A 17,076-nucleotide genomic window follows, 5' to 3' on the forward strand; every position below is an offset into this window, starting at 1 on the left:
TCCAGCTCAGTAACCTGTACCTGCCTTCTCTCCATACCCCCTGATCCCTTTAGTCACAAGGGCCACATCTAACTCCCTCTTAAATATAGCCAATGAACTGGCCTCAACTACCTTCTGTGGCAGAGAATTCCACAGACTCATGTGTGAAGAAATGTTTTCTCATCTCGGTCCTAAAAGACTTCCCCCTTATCCTTAAGCTGTGACCCCTGGTTCTGGACTTCCCCAACATCGGGAACAATCTTCCCGCATCTAGCCTCTCCAACCCCTTAAGAATTTTATATGTTTCAATAAGATCCCCCCTCAGTCTTCTAAATTCCAGCGAGTATAAGCCTAGTCTATCCAGTCTTTCTTCATATGAAAGTCCTGCCATCCCAGGGATCAATCTGGTGAACCTTCTCTGTACTCCCTCTAAGGCTAGAATGTCTTTCCTCAGATAAAGACATTTGTGAGCGGAGCACCAAGGCATATTCCTTGTATATGCACATACTTGGCCAATAAACTTATTCATTCATTCATTCATTCATTCATTCATTCATTCATTCATTCATAAATCTTTATATCATTAAAAGAAAAAAAACATTTACTTGTTTAATTCTTCAGTATAATTGCTTAGAGGGCAGCACTGTTGCTGCCTTCCAGCACCAGAGCCGCCCGCGGGTTCGATCCTGACTGCAGGTGCTGTCTGCACAAAGTTTGTACGTTAACCTCCAAACCTGTACGTTTCCTCCCATACTCCAAAGACGTACAGGTTTGTAGGTTGATTGTCTGCTGTAAAATTGTCAATTGTCCCTAGTGTGCGTAGCATAGACAATAGACAATAGGTGCAGGAGTAGGCCATTTGGCCCTTCGAGCCAGCACCATCATTCAATGTGATCATGGCTGATCATTCTCAATCAGTACCCCGTTCCTGCCTTCTCCCCATAACCCCTGACTCTGCTATCCTTAAGAGCTCTATCTAACTCTCTCTTGAAAGCATCCAGAGAATCGGCCTCTACTACCTTCTGAGGCAGCGAGGCTACTGTAGTGTTACTATAGTGCTACTGTATGGGGTGATCGCTGGTCGGCGTGGACTCAGTGGGCCGAAGGGCCTGATTCCATGCTGTATCTTTAAAGTCTAAAGTCTAAAACTCCATGTTATAACAGGACACAAATGCATGCTATATTTGGAGCCTATTTTCATCACTATCTCCAGGTATTTTCAACTCTTAACATTGATTGACTTTTCCCCTAACTTATCTTACCTTTAGACTTGACAATACCCATGCATTACAGGGTAATTCCTATGGCCTCTTTTTTAAACCTGTGGTCTTCCAATCCCAATTGTACGAAATCCCTTTCAAGCAACATTTCTGAGCTACTTTTTAAAAAGCAACAAATATTTAAAACATTTCCTTTCCCCCTTTTTCGGATGGCACTATTGCTCTTGCCCTCCGCTGATCTCCTTAACATCTACCTGCCCTTCGAACCCCCAATCTATTCACACTCCCCCATTTCTTGCCTCTTGAACAGCCATGAAATTAATAACTTTCCCATTATCTGTCAAGATTCCTCTTCTGAACACTACACTCCAGTACCTAACTCCTTTAAGATTCTCTTGAAAACTTCCTCAAGGAAGATTTTGGTCATTGGCCCTAATATTTCCTAAAAATCAGTATTAAATTTTGTTTGAAAATGCTCCCAGTCAAATATTGAGGTAATTTTTCTCCATTAAGGTTCAACATGTATAAACATTATTACCTCACATTTCATCCCACCAGCCTCCACATCCAATATATCATTCTCCGACATTTCCACCACCTTCCACAATCTTTCTGATTTCTGTGGACCGCTCTCCCCATAACTCCTTGGTTTGCCCGTCCCTTTTCATGACAGCTGCCCTCAGGCACTTTATCTACAACCGCATTTCCCTGTAATACGTATCCCTAGAACTCCTCTCTCACTTTCATACAAAGGCCCGAGCACTCCTTCCACACGAGACAGAGATTCACGTGCACCTCTTTCAACTTTGTCTACTGCATTCGGTGCTCCCAGTGAGGCCTCCTTTACATCGGCGAGACCAAGTGTAGACTTGACGATCGCTTAGTTGAACACATGCTCTATCTGACGAGCCCTGCTGCATCTAATTTCTAATTGCTAATCATTTTAACTCCCCTTCCCACATCAATCTTTCTGTCCTTGGCCTCCTCCATTGCCTGAATGATGCAACATGCAAACTGGAAGAACAGGACTTCTTATTCCACTTGGGTAACATTGTGTGAACATTTGAATTTTACAATTTCAAGTAATAATTCCACCACCCTTCCTCCCTTGCCCCGGTCTCCACACCCAAGCATGCACACTTTTCTCCAACTATCTTGCACCACTAACTTACTGCTTTGCTGACACAGGTCTTGCACCACTCCTCTCCTTCTTACGCACATTTCTCAACCCCCGAATACCGCATTCCCCTTTAATCCTCCCTCTCTCCTGTCCCTATCCACACATCACCTCAGGGCGGCACCATGGCGCAGCGGTAGAGTTGCTGCCTTACAGCGCCAGAGCCCCGGGCCCCGGGTTCGATCCCGACTGCGATTGTTGTCGTTACCGAGTTTGTACCTTCTCCCCATGATCTGCGTGGGTTTTTTTTCCGAGATCTTCGATTTCTTCCCACACTCCAATGATTGTACATGTTTGTAGGTTAATCGGCATGGTATAAATGTAAATTGTCCTTGGTAGTGTAGTGCAGGGTAGTGTTAATGTGCGGGGATTGCTGGTCTGCATGGATTCAGTGGGCTGAAGGGCCTGTTTCCGCGCTGTATCTCTAAAACCTTTTTTTTTAAACTATCACTCCCTTCGTCTTTACACCTCACTCCTCTTCTTTCCTTACCTGATACACTTGTATCTCCATTTCAGCTCTAGTCTTTGTCACCACATTAGCCCACTCATCTGCCAATTACCCTGTATCCACACATATCACTTGCCAGGTTTGTCCTGCCCCCAGCTCTCTTGTTCTAGCTTTCTCCCCCAACTCCAATCAGTCTGAAGAAAGGACCCAACCCAACCCGGAAAGGCCATCCGTCCATTCCCTCCGCAGATGCTATCTGACCTGCTGAGTTCCTCCGGCGCTTTTTTCTTGTTCAAGGTTCCAGCACCTCAGAGAGTTGTGAATCTGTGGAATTCTCTGCCTCAGAGGGCAGTGGAGGCCAATTCTCTGAATGCATTCAAGAGAGAGCTTGATAGAGCTCTTAAGGATAGCGGAGTCAGGGGGTATGGGGAGAAGGCAGGAACGGGGTACTGATTGAGAATGATCAGCCATGATCACATTGAATGGCGGTGCTGGCTCGAAGGGCCGAATGGCCTCCTCCTGCACCTATTGTCTATTGTGTCTTGTGTCTCCATGTAAACATGGCTATTGCTGATGTGTGCTCGTGGTAATGGAGTGTGCAAAGGTGAAAAGCCTGTCAGGTTAGCATTGAACTAATCACCTCTTCTCATGTAAAACTGTGAGAGGCCACTTATCCGTGGAGAGATAAATGTGAGTTTAACCATGCGTTTGTTGTCTTAGAAGTTGGAGCCATTCATGAAAAACTGCCGCGGGGCGCTAATCTACTTGAAGAATTCCATCAACTCTCTGAACGTCAGCAGAATTCCGAGCACAGCACAGGTACAGTGGGAACACTAACTGCCTTACTTGCTCAGCCATTTTCCAGCTCACCAATGTTTCTCACTCCCATTAGTCATAGTTATAGTGCACGGTAACAGCCCCTTTGTCCTTTTTCTTTTTTACACCCACACGATTATGGCTTTTCATTCTGCTGGAGGTGCCAAAGTCAGTGGGCTGAATTCAAATGCACAAAGCCTATGGTTGCGCGATTTTTATCAATCCACAAAGCTTAGTCGTAGAGCCATGGGAGTCGTACAGCATGGAAACAAGCCCTTAGGTCCAACTTGCCCATGCCGACCAAGATGCACCATCTTTACTCGTCCCACCTGCCCGTGTTTGGCCCATATTCCTATAAACCTTCCCTATCCGTGTACCTGCTCAGGTGTCCTTTAAAATGTTGTTGCATTACCTGCCTCAAATACCTTCTCTGGCAGCGTGTTCCATATACCCACCACCTTCTGCGAATCCTTAGTGGATTTGGTGATTCGTGGATATGGGCAAATATCCAGAGTCACTCCCACAGTCCACCTGGAAATTATTGTGCTTGTGTACACAGTATTCATCATTGGTAAAAAAGAAATTGTTCGGAAGTTCACAGGAGCACAATAAAGCCATTCGGCCCATCAAATCTACTCTGCCATTCAAGCAAGGTTGATCTATCTCTTCCTCCTAACCCCATTCTCCTGCCTTCTCCCCATAGCCTCTGACACCCGTACTAATCATTTACCAAACCTGTCAGAGTTCTTTGAAGTTGTATCAAGTAGAGTCAAGAGAAAGAAACCTATAGATCTGGTGATTTTGGATTTCCAGAAGGCATCAGGTAGGTGCCACATAAGGCTAATGCACAAGTTTTAATAGCTCATGATACTGAGTGTGGTGTGTTAATGCATATTGAAGACCATTCATCGTATAGAGGATTGGAATAACTGGGCTGTTCTAAGACTGGGAATACAGAACTGGAGTGTTTCAAGGGACATTCCTTGACCTTCAACTAGCTTATCAATGACTTGGAGGAGGGGGACAGAGTGTAAGGTATCCAACATTTGCTGATGAAATGCTGAAATATAATAGGTGGGAGGATATGCTGAGGACATTTGGGCTCTGTGACAGGACACTATTAAGTTGAATGAATGGACATAAACCTGGGAAAAGGAGTTAAACGCAGGAATGTGTGAGGCCATGGACTTTGGTAGGAGCCATCAAAAGATGGATGGGAGGAGACTGCAAATGACAAGAGTATAGAAAAACTGAGATCTTTGTGCAAGAAACACAAAATGTTCGTGTGCAGATGACACAACTAATTAAGAAGGCAACTAGCTTATTGGTCTTTATTGTTGGAGCTTAAAAACAGAGAGATATTATTGCAACTGTCCAGGGTCTGGGGTGAGAGGCCTCACCTGCGGTCATGTGCACAGTTTTGTTCTCCTTAATTAAGAAAGCATATATAAGCTTTAGAAGCAGTTCAAATGAGATTTACTGAGCTAATCTTCAGGATGAGGGCTATCCTATCCAAAATGGCTAAAATATGCCTGTACTCTTTGAATTGGAGCTGATCTTATTGAAGGCGCCATTACGCAAAAGGGGCTGAGATGTTTCTGCTGAAGGAACGTAGGCCTGTTTCAAATGAGGAAAGTAGTAGTAAGATAGGAAGTGGTCATTTAAAATTGAGGAGCATCGGAATGTCTTCGCACTGACCTCTTTGCCACAGAGGGGTAGAGACGGAATCATTGAATGAATGCTGTGAACGATCATGGAATTGTGCGCCATGTGGAACTGGCACAGAAGCAGAGACGAGGTCTGTGGCATTTCAGCCATGATCACAATAAATAGCAGGGCAGGCTTAAGATGTCTACACCAGTTTCCTATTTACTTTTAGTTTAGTTTAGTTTAGAGATGCAGCGCGGAAACAGGCCCTTCGGCCCACCGATTCCACACCAACCTGCACATTAACACTATCCTGCACACTCTAGGGACAATTTTACCTTTTACATTTAAACCAAGCCAATTAACCTACAAACTTGCACATCTTTGGAGTGAGGGAGGAAAGCAAAGATCTCGGAGGAAACCCACACGATCACGGAGAGAACGTGGATCGAACCTGGGTCTCTGGCGCTGCAAGCGCTGTTAGGCAGCAACTTTACCGCTGCGCCTATCAGAGTTCTTTGAAGTTGTATTAAGTAGTCAAGAGAAGGAAACCTATAGATCTGGTGTTTTTGGATTTCCAGAAGGCATCAGGTAGGTGCCACATAAGGCTAATGCATGAGTTTTAATAGCTCATGATACTGAGTGAAGTGTGTTAATACCCAACTTATGTCCATGTAAGGTTTTATTAGTCTGATAACAGTGAAATGATTGTCCATTAGATTCCAAGCAATCAATAAGTTTGAGAAGTAGTTTCATTTTGTAGATCTTATCATATTCCTTCATGACCATTGGGCAAAATATTTCAGAACGCTTGAATAACTCATTGTTTATGTCTTGAAAAGAAGTGCAAGTGGAAATTGTTTCTAATATTACTCATCAAATACCCTGGAAAGATTATTCCAAGTCCATTATGCCTGTTCTGGGCCTCTATACAATGAGTCCAATTGTTCATCTTTTATTACATGTGGCACTGAACCACAAACTGGAGCACCTATTGAGATATCCTCTATTGGAGCGTGAATGCAAAGCTAAGGACCTCGCAGAGAACAATGATATTGCTAAGAGATGTGTTCAGTTTTGGCTGAAACACAATATCTGACATGTGCGGACACGATAAGAAGAAAAAGGATTACATGGATCTGTAAACACCATACTGTTTTGTGCTAATATTCAATCACACTTTGAAGCCGACAACTAAAACTGCTTCTAGCACACCCTTACATAATCATTAATTTGTTAATACTGCATCAGGCATTGTCATGTTAAATATCTTGGAAAAGTAATGTTTAATTGTGGATAGTGGCAAGAGTTTCTGCCGAAGATTGGAGCTATGTAAGGAACTCAAATTAAATCCGGATTCTTCATTCCATAGGAAGTCATTGAGCTCCTTAACCAGCACACAAGGATAATGAAATGTGTGCTGGAAGACTCGCGACTGGTAGGATTGCGTCTGGAAGGTGGGACTGTCCTTGCCAGGATTAGGAAAGATGAATTCTGTGACACTGATGATTACAGGTATGCTGATGAATAACTTCAATGCATTTCAAAATAACGCTTCAAAGATAAACGTAACCTTTCTTGGACAATGGTTGTGCGATCGTGTGAGAAAAAATTATGTATTGTACTTTTGTTATGCACATCTACTCAGGCCATAACTTCCAATGTCAGTCCTTGGTCCATGGATTCTGTTGAATGCATTTTGCCGTTTAAGGTAGATATTGCAAAAGCATTCTATGACCATATACCGTGCCAACTGTGGCTGAGCAAGTGGGCTGATAGAGTTTAATGCAGATAAGCGTGAGGAGTTGAATTTTGGGAAGTTGAATGGTGGGGCCCTGGGTTGCATTGTGGAGAGCAGAGGGACCTAGGTTTACAGGTACATAGTTCCTTGAAAGTGGCATCAAAGGTAGATAGGATGTTATAGAAGACTTTTGGTACATTGGCCTTCATTAGTCAGAATATTGAGTCTAGATGTTGGAACATTATGTTACAGGTTTACAAGACATTGGTAATGGTGCATTTGGAGTATCTGTGCTCAGTTTTGATCACCTTGCTGTAGGTGGAAAGAGTGCAGAGAGAATTTACGCCTTTAAGCTGGAAAGAGTGCAGAGAGAATTTACGAGGATGTTGCCAGGACTCGAGGGCCTACGCTGTCGCGAGAGGTTGGGCAGGCTGGGACATTATCCCTTGGAGTGCGGGTGGCTGAAGGATGATCTTATAGAGATGTATAAAATCATATGATGTTGTAGGGATCACTGAGACATGGCTACAAGAGGACCAGGGCTGGGAACTGAATATTCAGGGGTACACAACGTATAGAAAAGACAGACAGGTGGGCAGAGGGGGTGGGGTTGCTCTGATGGTAAGGAATGATATTCATTCCCTTGCAAGGGGTGACATAGAATCAGGAGATGTTGAATCAGTATGGATAGAAATGAGAAATTGTAAGGGTAAAAGGCCCTAATGGGAGTTATCTATAGGCCCCCAAACAGTAGCCTCGACATAGGGTGCAAGTTGAATCAGGAGATAAAATTGGCGTGTCAAAAATGTAATGCTACGGTGGTTATGGGAGATTTCAACATGCAGGTAGACTGGGAAAATCACGTTGGAAATGGACCCCAGGAAAGAGAGTTTGTAGAGTGCCTTCGAGATGGATTCTTAGAACAGCTTGTACTGGAGCCTACCAGGGAGAAGGCAACTCTGGATTTAGTGTTGTGGAATGATCCTGATCTGATAAGGGGACTAGAGGTAAAAGAGCCATTAGGAGGCAGTGATCACAACATGATAAGTTTTACTCTGCAAATGGAAAGGCAGAAGGGAAAATCGGAAGTGTCAGTATTGCAGTATAGCAAAGGGGATTACAGAGGCATGAGGCAGGAGCTGGCCAAAATTGACTGGAAGGAGGCCCTAGCAGGGAAGACGGTAGAACAGCAATGGCAGGTATTCCTGGGAATAATGCAGAGGTTGCAGGATCAATTTATTCCAAAGATGTGGAAAGACTCTAAGGGGAGTAAGAGACACCTGTGGCTGACAAGGGAAGTCAGGGACAGCATAAAAATTAAGGAGAGGAAGTATAACATAGCAAAGAAGAGTGGGAAGACAGAGGATTGGAACTCTTTTAAAGAGCAACAAAAGTTAACTAAAAAGGCAATACGGGGAGAAAAGATGAGGTACGAGGGTAAACTAGCCAATAATATAAAGGAGGATAGCAAAAGTTTTTTTAGGTACGTGAAGAGGAAAAAAATAGTCAAGGCAAATGTGGGTCCCTTGAAGACAGAAGCAGGGGAATTTATTATGGGGAACAAAGAAATGGCAGACGAGTTAAACCGTTACTTTGGATCTGTCTTCACTGAGGAAGATACACACAATCTCCCAAATGTTCTAGGGGCCGGAGAACCTAGGGTGATGGAGGAACTGAAGGAAATCCACATTAGGCAGGAAATGCTTTTGGGTAGACTGATGGGACTGAAGGCTGATAAATCCCCAGGGCCTGATGGTCTGCATCCCAGGGTACTTAAGGAGGTGGCTCTAGAAATAGTGGAAGCATTGGAGATCATTTTTCAATGTTCTATAGATTCAGGATCAGTTCCTGTGGATTGGAGGATAGCAAATGTTATCCCACTTTTTAAGAAAGGAGGGAGAGAGAAAACGGGTAATTATAGACCAGTTAGTCTGACATCAGTGGTGGGGAAGATGCTGGAGTCAATTATAAAAGACGAAATTGCTGAGCATTTGGATAGCAGTAACAGGATCATTCCGAGTCAGCATGGAATTTACGAAGGGGAAATCATGCTTGACAAATCTACTGGAATTTTTTGAGGATGTAACTAGGAAAATTGACAGGGGAGAGTCACTGGATGTGGTGTACCTCGACTTTCAGAAAGCCTTCGACAAGGTCCCACATAGGAGATTAGTGGGCAAAATTAGGGCACATGGTATTGGAGGTAGGGTACTGACATGGATAGAAAATTGGTTGACAGACAGAAAGCAAAGAGTGGGGATAAATTGGTCCCTTTCGGAATGGCAGGCAGTGACCAGTGGGGTACCGCAAGGTTCGGTGCTGGGCCCCCAGCTATTTACGATATACATTAATGACTTAGATGAAGGGATTAAAAGTACCATTAGCAAATTTGCAGATGATACTAAGCTGGGGGGTAGTGTGAATTGTGAGGAAGATGCAATAAGGCTGCAGGGTGACTTGGACAGGTTGTGTGAGTGGGCGGATACATGGCAGATGCAGTTTAATGTAGATAAGTGTGAGGTTATTCACTTTGGAAGTAAGAATAGAAAGGCAGATTATTATCTGAATGGTGTCAAGTTAGGAGGAGGGGGAGTTCAACGAGATCTGGTTGTCCTAGTGCATCAGTCAATGAAAGGAAGCATGCAGGTACAGCAGGCAGTGAAGAAAGCCAATGGAATGTTGGCCTTCATAAGAAGAGGAGTTGAGTATAGGAGCAAAGAGGTCCTTCTACAGTTGTACCGGGCTCTGGTGAGACCGCACCTGGAGTACTGTGTGCAGTTTTGGTCTCCAAATTTGAGGAAGGATATTCTTGCTATGGAGGGCGTGCAGCGTAGGTTCACTAGGTTAATTCCCGGAATGGCCAGACTGTCGTATGTTGAAAGGCTGGAGCGATTGGGCTTGTATACACTGGAATTTAGAAGGATGAGGGGGGATCTTATTGAAACATATAAGATAATTAAGGGATTGGACACATTAGAGGCAGGAAACATGTTCCCAATGTTGGGGGAGTCCAGAACAAGGGGCCACAGTTTAAGAATAAGGGGTAGGCCATTTAGAACGGAGATGAGGAAGAACTTTTTCAGTCAGAGAGTGGTGAAGGTGTGGAATTCTCTGCCTCAGAAGGCAGTGGAGGCCAGTTCGTTGGATGCTTTCAAGAGAGAGCTGGATAGAGCTCTTAAGGATAGCGGAGTGAGGGGGTATGGGGAGAAGGCAGGAACGGGGTACTGATTGAGAGTGATCAGCCATGATCGCATTGAATGGCGGTGCTGGCTCGAAGGGCTGAATGGCCTACTCCTGCACCTATTGTCTATTTTCTATTGTCTATAAAGAAAATAGATTGGATGAATGCACAAAGTATTTTACCCAGGGTAGGGGATTCGAGAACCAGAGCGCATAGTTTTCAGCTGAGAGAAGAAAGATTTAATAGGAACCTGAGGGGCAGCTTTTACACTCAGGGTGGTGGGTACATGGAACGAGCTGCCAGAGGAGGTAGTTAAGGCAGGTACTATAACAGCATTTAAAAAACACTTGGACAGGTGCCTGGATAGGAAAGGTTTAGAACGATATGGGCCAAATGCAGGCAAATAGGACAACTAGCTTAGATTGGGCTTCTTGGTCGGCATGGATGAGTTGGGCCAAAGGGCTTGTTTCAATGCTGTACAACTCTGTGATTCTATGTCCCTTGAGCAGAGGCCTTTTCTGTGAGGCAGATGTCTGTAGATTTAAGTCCTACTTCAATGATATGAGTATCAAATCTAACCTGACAATTAGTGCAGAGCTGAGTTAGTACTATTTCACCTGGAGAGCAGTTTTTTGAATGAGACAGCAAACCATTGTCTCACTTGTACTCTCAGGGGCAGTACTTTGGAGAAGAAAGGAGAGTGCTCCCTATATCATGGTCAGTATGTAATTTGCAACCACATTTATTTAACAACAACATTATTGCAACAACCTGTAGCTCAATGCCCTTAAGACAGTGGAATTGATTGGAGACTTTAGGAGAGCTCCCTCTCCCCCTAACCATCAACAACACCACAGTCACATCTGTGGAGTCATTTAAGTTCCTTGCAACCGGGGACCTAAATCGACTCCACAGTCAAAAAGGCCCAACAGAGGATGTACTTCCTGCGGCAGCTGAGAAAACACAATCTGCCACAGGCAATGATGGTCCAGTTTTATACGGCCATCATTGAGTCCGTCCTCACCTTCTCCATCATGGTCTGGTTTGGCTCAGCCACCAAGCATGACATCTGGAGACTGCAGCGCATCAATCGATCAGCTGAAAAAGTTATATATAATATAAGAAAATAACTGCAGATGCTGGTACAAATCGAAGGTATTTATTCACAAAATGCTGGAGTAACTCAGCAGGTCAGGCAGCATCTCAGGAGAGACGTTTTGGGTCGAGACCCTTCTTCAGACTGATGTCAGGGAGGCGGGACAAAGGAAGGATATAGGTGGAGACAGGAAGATAGAGGGAGATCTGGGAAGGAGGAGGGGAAGAGAGGGCCAGAGGAACTATCTAAAGTTGGAGAAGTCGATGTTCATACCACTGGGCTGCAAGCTGCCCAGGCGAAATATGAGGTGCTGTTCCTCCAATTTCCGGTGGGCCTCACTGTGGCACTGGAGGAGGCCCATGACAGAAAGGTCAGACTGGGAATGGGAGGGGGAGTTGAAGTGCTCGGCCACCGGGAGATCAGTTTGGTCAATGCGGACCGAGCGCAGGTGTTGAGCGAAGCAATCGCCGAGCCTGCGCTTGGTTTCGCCGATGTAAATAAGTTGACATCTAGAGCAGCGGATGCAATAGATGAGGTTGGAGGAGATGCAGGTGAACCTTTGTCTCACCTGGAAAGACTGTTTGGGTCCTTGGATGGAGTTGAGGGGGGAGTTAAAGGGACAGGTGTTGCATCTCGTGCGGTTGCAGGGGAAAGTGCCCGGGGATGGGGTGGTTTGGGTAGGAAGGGACGAGTGGACCAGGGAGCTGAGAAAGTTGTTAGCTGCAACCTCCCCCCCCATTGACAAACTGTACACTGCAAGGGCCAGGAAGTGAGCGGGCAAGATCATCTCTGACCCCTCTCACCCTGGCCACAAACTCTTTGAAACACTTCCCTCTGGGAGGCGACTCTGGACTGTCAAAGCCGCCACAGCCAGACATAAAAACAGCTTTTTTTCCCCGAGCAGTAGCTCTACTCAACAGCCAAAAGTCTATAGCCTTCTTTAGCTCTGGTATTTTGTTTCATTCTTCACATGTTTAAATTATAATCTTTTATTTTTAATTGACTACTATATATCGTGTTGTTATCCTTGTGAGCAAAGCACCGGGGCAAATACCTTGTATGTATACATGCTTGCCTCATTAAATGTATTCAATTCAATTCAATTCAATTCAATTCAATTCAATTCAATTCAATTCAATTCAATTCAGATTATTTGGCCATTGTAGCATTTCTTGGAAAATGTGCCACTCTATTGATTTAGTCAGTTTAGAGATACAGCGAAAACAGGCCCTTCGGACCACCGAGTCCGCGCTGACCAGCGATTCATGTATACTAGTCCATCCGACAGACTAGATATTTTTACAATTTTTAGCAAAGCCAAATTAACCTATAAACCTGTACCTCTTTGGAGTGTGGGAGGAAACAGGAGCACCCGGGACAAACACACATGGTCATGGGGTGAACGTACAGACTCTGCACAGACAACACCCGTAGTCAGGATCGAACCTGGGTCTCCGACGCTGTAAGGCAGCAACTCTACCGCTGTGCCAATGTGTAGCTGCGCCCCAATTAGAACTTCCATTAGAACTTTTATTGGGATAGAACTTTGGGATGCTGTCAAATGTATGTTCCTTTCTATTTTTATTCACCTCTTAGATATCACACAAAGTCACCTCTTAAACCATTAAATCATTATTGTGTTTGAAATGAAAACAAAAATGCAGGAAATGTTCAACAACAGCAATTGTGAAGAATGAAGCAGGGTTAATATTTTCAATCACTAAGGTTTCAGTAGAATCTCTCATTGATATATTTGTTTCCTAAAATGTTCTGTTCTTCATTTTGCTGCTACCCTTTTCTTGCTTCTTGCCGCCCTGAACCCAACGACTTGGCTGCTGCTTAAAGCTGATGCTACAGGATCTTCAAGACAAAATAAGAAATGCTGAAATTCATTGTGGGTAGTTTGCCATTGACAGAGGTATGGAACAGGAGGCAATGGAGCGGCCACAGGCAATAGAGTGGCCACACATTAAGCACTCTACCCACTTTTCCATTAAAATGACTTCTGGTTAATCTGCTACCATCTTTTTTTTTATCACCTTGCCAAGGCTAATTTATTCCCTTAATGTGCTTTTGGGCAAGTTTCCAATGTTCAGATGTTGGCAGATCTATGCATTCTTCGTACATTTTCTATTTTTCACATGCTGGTTAACAATTAGAAACAAGTGCCAGGTGTGTTTCCACCTTCCTTGCGAACTAAACTCTCATCCCCAAGCTGAGGAGTACAATCAATTCATATGCCATTAATTAATTCACTCCATGGATTGAGTTGAGACCGTTTTGGTTTGCATGCTCAGTGTCACGCTATCTGGCTTGCGATCTGCAAAGAGGGTTGCTTTGCCAAGTAATAGTATTTTGTAACGTTGCTTCTGCCAAAAAAAATTCATAGCTATTGCTCTTCATTCCCTTACCCGCCTGTTTCCAGTTTTAATCGTTAGAACATTTCCAAAAGCCAGTCATTCAAACTACTCAATCGGGAGCAATACCTCAAAAACCAATCACATAAATGAAGATTTTGTAAAACTTTTAAAGTAAAATGAAACCCTCGGTGACATTGCGGTAGAGTTGCTGCTTTACAGCGCTTGCAGCGCCGGAGACCCAGGTTCAATCCCGACTACGGGTGCTGTCTGTATGACCGCGTGGGTTTTCTCCGAGATCTTCGGTTAACTCCCACACTCCAGTTAATTGGCTTGGTGTATGTGTAAAATTGTCCCTAGTGCATGTAGGGTAGTGTCAATGTGCGTGGATCGCCTTCGCCCGAAGTGCCTGCTTCCGCGCTGTATCTCTAAACTAAACCAAATAACCTGCCTTTCTTTCAATAAAAAGAAGTGCTATGTTCTGAAAATCTCTGTGACTCACCTCATTGCAATTCAAGTGTCATAATTCGAGTCACAAGCCAAAAACAATCAGGTTGCTGACTTTTAAATTAATTTTGAACGAATACATAAATCCCGTTTGTAAGTATTGACATTCATTCTCCTCTTGTTTGCAGGAATGCTATGGAGACTGTCACAATGCTCTACAACCAGGTGGATGAAGAAGTCCATAAATTGGTCAAACTCTCCAATGAGTGCTTGCAGCACTTACAACTCCTTTTGGGGCTGAAAAAGATTGAGGAAGGAAGTGCCAAGGTAAAAGAAAAGTTATTGACATAAGAAAATAAGAAGTAGAAGCAGAATTAGGTGACACAACATCTTGAGTTTGAGTCACAATTCAATGAAAAAGGGAGGGCCTCAAAATTCTTCCACAATCCCCATATCACTTGATTTTCTGTGTGGCCAAAATCCTTATCTATTTCACCCTTGGATAAGCTCAACAACAGCTTATCTGGGGAGAGACTTCCAACAATTTGCTATCCTTTGAATAAACACATTTCTCCACACCTTAGTCAAGGAATTGCTTATCATTTATGCTGAGTTGGTGCTGCCTGGACGTTGGTCCTCCAGCAGTGAAAAAAAAGTGCATCTCAACATCTATAGAAAATAGACAATGGACAATAGGTGCAGGAGTAGGCCATTCGGCCCTTCGAGCCAGCACCGCCATTCAATGTGATTGTGGCTGATCATTCACAATCAGTACCCCGTTCCTGCCTTCTCCCCATACCCCCTGACTCTGCTATCTGTAAGAGCTCTATCTAGCTCTCTCTTGAAAGCATCCAGAGAATTGGCCTCCACTGCCTTCTGAGGCAGAGAATTCCACAGATTTACAACTCTCTGACTGAAAAAGTTTTTCCTCATCTCTGTTCTAAATGGCCTACCCCTTATTCTTAAACTGTGGCCCCTGGTTCTGCATCTACATTGACAATCAGAATCAAATCACTGAAATTACCTTAGAGTCTTCTAAATTTAAGTGTTTTCAGATCCATTCTGCTCGGTCTTATAGTTTAAGAATATGTCTTATAATTTAGTTTAGTTAGTTCATTGTCAAGTGTACCGAGCGAGGTACAGTGAAAAGCTCTTTGCCACAAGCTATCCAGTCAGCAGAAAGACTACATATAATTACAATTGAGCCGTCCACAATGTACAGATACAGGAATAATGGACCTTCCTCATAGAACAAGCCCAGGAGTCAAGGTAATGCGTCTTCACTGTAGAACCTCCAAAGCATGTTTAGCCTGCTTATGGTACTGATTCTAATACTTAACATAGAACGGCAGGCCTTACCAAAACCATATACATTTTATCAGCATGAGCTTCACCTCTAATGCCATTATTCCCCAAATGCTCAGCTCCTGCCATATAAAAGTAAGTTGACTGTTGTGAAAAGGCACGGCACGGTGGCGCAGCGGTAGAGTTGCTGCCTTACAGCACTTACAGCGCCAGAGACTGAGGTTCCATCCCAACCATGGGTGCTGTCTGCATGGAGTTTGCACGTTCTCCCCATGACCGCGTGGGTTTTCTCCGAGATCTATGGTTTCTTCCCACACTCCAAAGACATACAGGTTTTTGTTAGTTAATTGGCTTTGTATAAATGGAAATTGTCCCTCGAGTGTGTGTGGGATAGTGTTAAAATGGGGGGATCGCTGGTTGGCGTGGACTCGGTGGGCCGAAGAGCCTGTTTCCGTGCTGTATCTCTAAACTCTAAACTAAAAAAATAGTTTTGGTATGAGAATTAGGAACACATTGTGCGACTGTGATGTTTTTTTTTTGCTGCATCAAAATAAATTCTGCTGACATCAGCAGAGCCAATCTGAGAAGTTTCAAAATTCACTGCAGGAAAGGTTTCCACTCTCTCACTCCACAGCGTGAGGTGGATTATGAGAAGTATTTCCTGACATCCGGAGGAACAACACACTGTTGAACCTCTGCAGCAGAAAGCATTGCCCAGAGGCGCAAGTCCTCGGATACCAAAGTCTATGCTGTGCGCTCTCCAACCACAGTCGCTGAATTCAATAGCAACACGGGCCACACATGAGGGAGGATATTAGTTGAAAGGGTTTCATGGTGAGATTTTCTTGCCTGCATCAGTCCAGGCTGCCCTGCTGTTAATCGGCAGGTAGATGTAGAGACTTCATCGTTGTCTGCTTCTGCTGGACAATCTGACAGACTGAACGCAATGGTGTCAGAGAAATCCCAGAGACTTGAGGCAGGGCTTGATGAGGAATGGAAGCAACAGGGAAAATGAGGCTTCCAGGCTGAATAATTCGCAGCAATTGTCCAAGTCATACAGCACAGAAACAGGCCCATGCTGACCAAGATGCCCTATCTACCCTAGTCCCACTTGCCCACATTTGCTTATATCCTTCCAAACATTTCCTATCCATGTACTTGTCCAAATGTCTTTAAATGTTGTTATAATAGATGCCTCAATCACCTCCTGTCACAGCTTGTTCCATATAGCCACTCTCATCTGTGGGTAAAGGTTGCCCCTCAGGTTCCTATTATATCTTTCCCCTCTCACTTATGTCCTATGGTTCTTGATTCCTCTACTCTGTGCACTTCCCCTATCTATTCCCCTTATGATCTTGTACACCTCTTTAAGATCAATGCTCAAACTCCTGTACTCCAAGGAATAAAGTCTTAATGTCTTAAAAGCCTGCCCAACCTCTCCCTGTAGCTCAGGCACTCAATTCCTGGCAGCATTGTAGCTGGCAAAGTTTAAAGAAGATGTGCATGCAGGTTATTTACCCAGAGGGTGATGGGTGCCTGGAATGCACTGCCAGGGGCAGTGGTGGAGGCAGATATGATAGTGGCGCTTATTAAGCTTTTCGATTGGGACATGGATATGGAGGGATATTGATCATGTGCAGGTAGATGACAGTAGTTTACCTC

At 44.1% G+C, this 17,076-nt stretch overlaps 1 protein-coding gene across 2 annotated transcripts in view; it reads left to right on the forward strand.

Annotated features, from left to right (window-relative positions):
* plekhg4b (pleckstrin homology domain containing, family G (with RhoGef domain) member 4B) overlaps positions 1-17,076 on the forward strand; it is a 212,263-nt gene that overhangs the window by 141,613 nt on the left and 53,574 nt on the right. For both annotated transcript variants that reach the window (XM_078415786.1, XM_078415793.1), the window contains exons 9-11: positions 3,545-3,643; positions 6,660-6,802; positions 14,298-14,436. In XM_078415786.1, the coding sequence (XP_078271912.1) occupies positions 3,545-3,643; positions 6,660-6,802; positions 14,298-14,436 (381 nt within the window). The remainder of the gene's footprint in view (positions 1-3,544; positions 3,644-6,659; positions 6,803-14,297; positions 14,437-17,076) is intronic.

Source organism: Rhinoraja longicauda, chromosome 2 (assembly GCF_053455715.1).
Source record: "Rhinoraja longicauda isolate Sanriku21f chromosome 2, sRhiLon1.1, whole genome shotgun sequence".
NCBI lineage: Eukaryota > Metazoa > Chordata > Chondrichthyes > Rajiformes > Arhynchobatidae > Rhinoraja > Rhinoraja longicauda.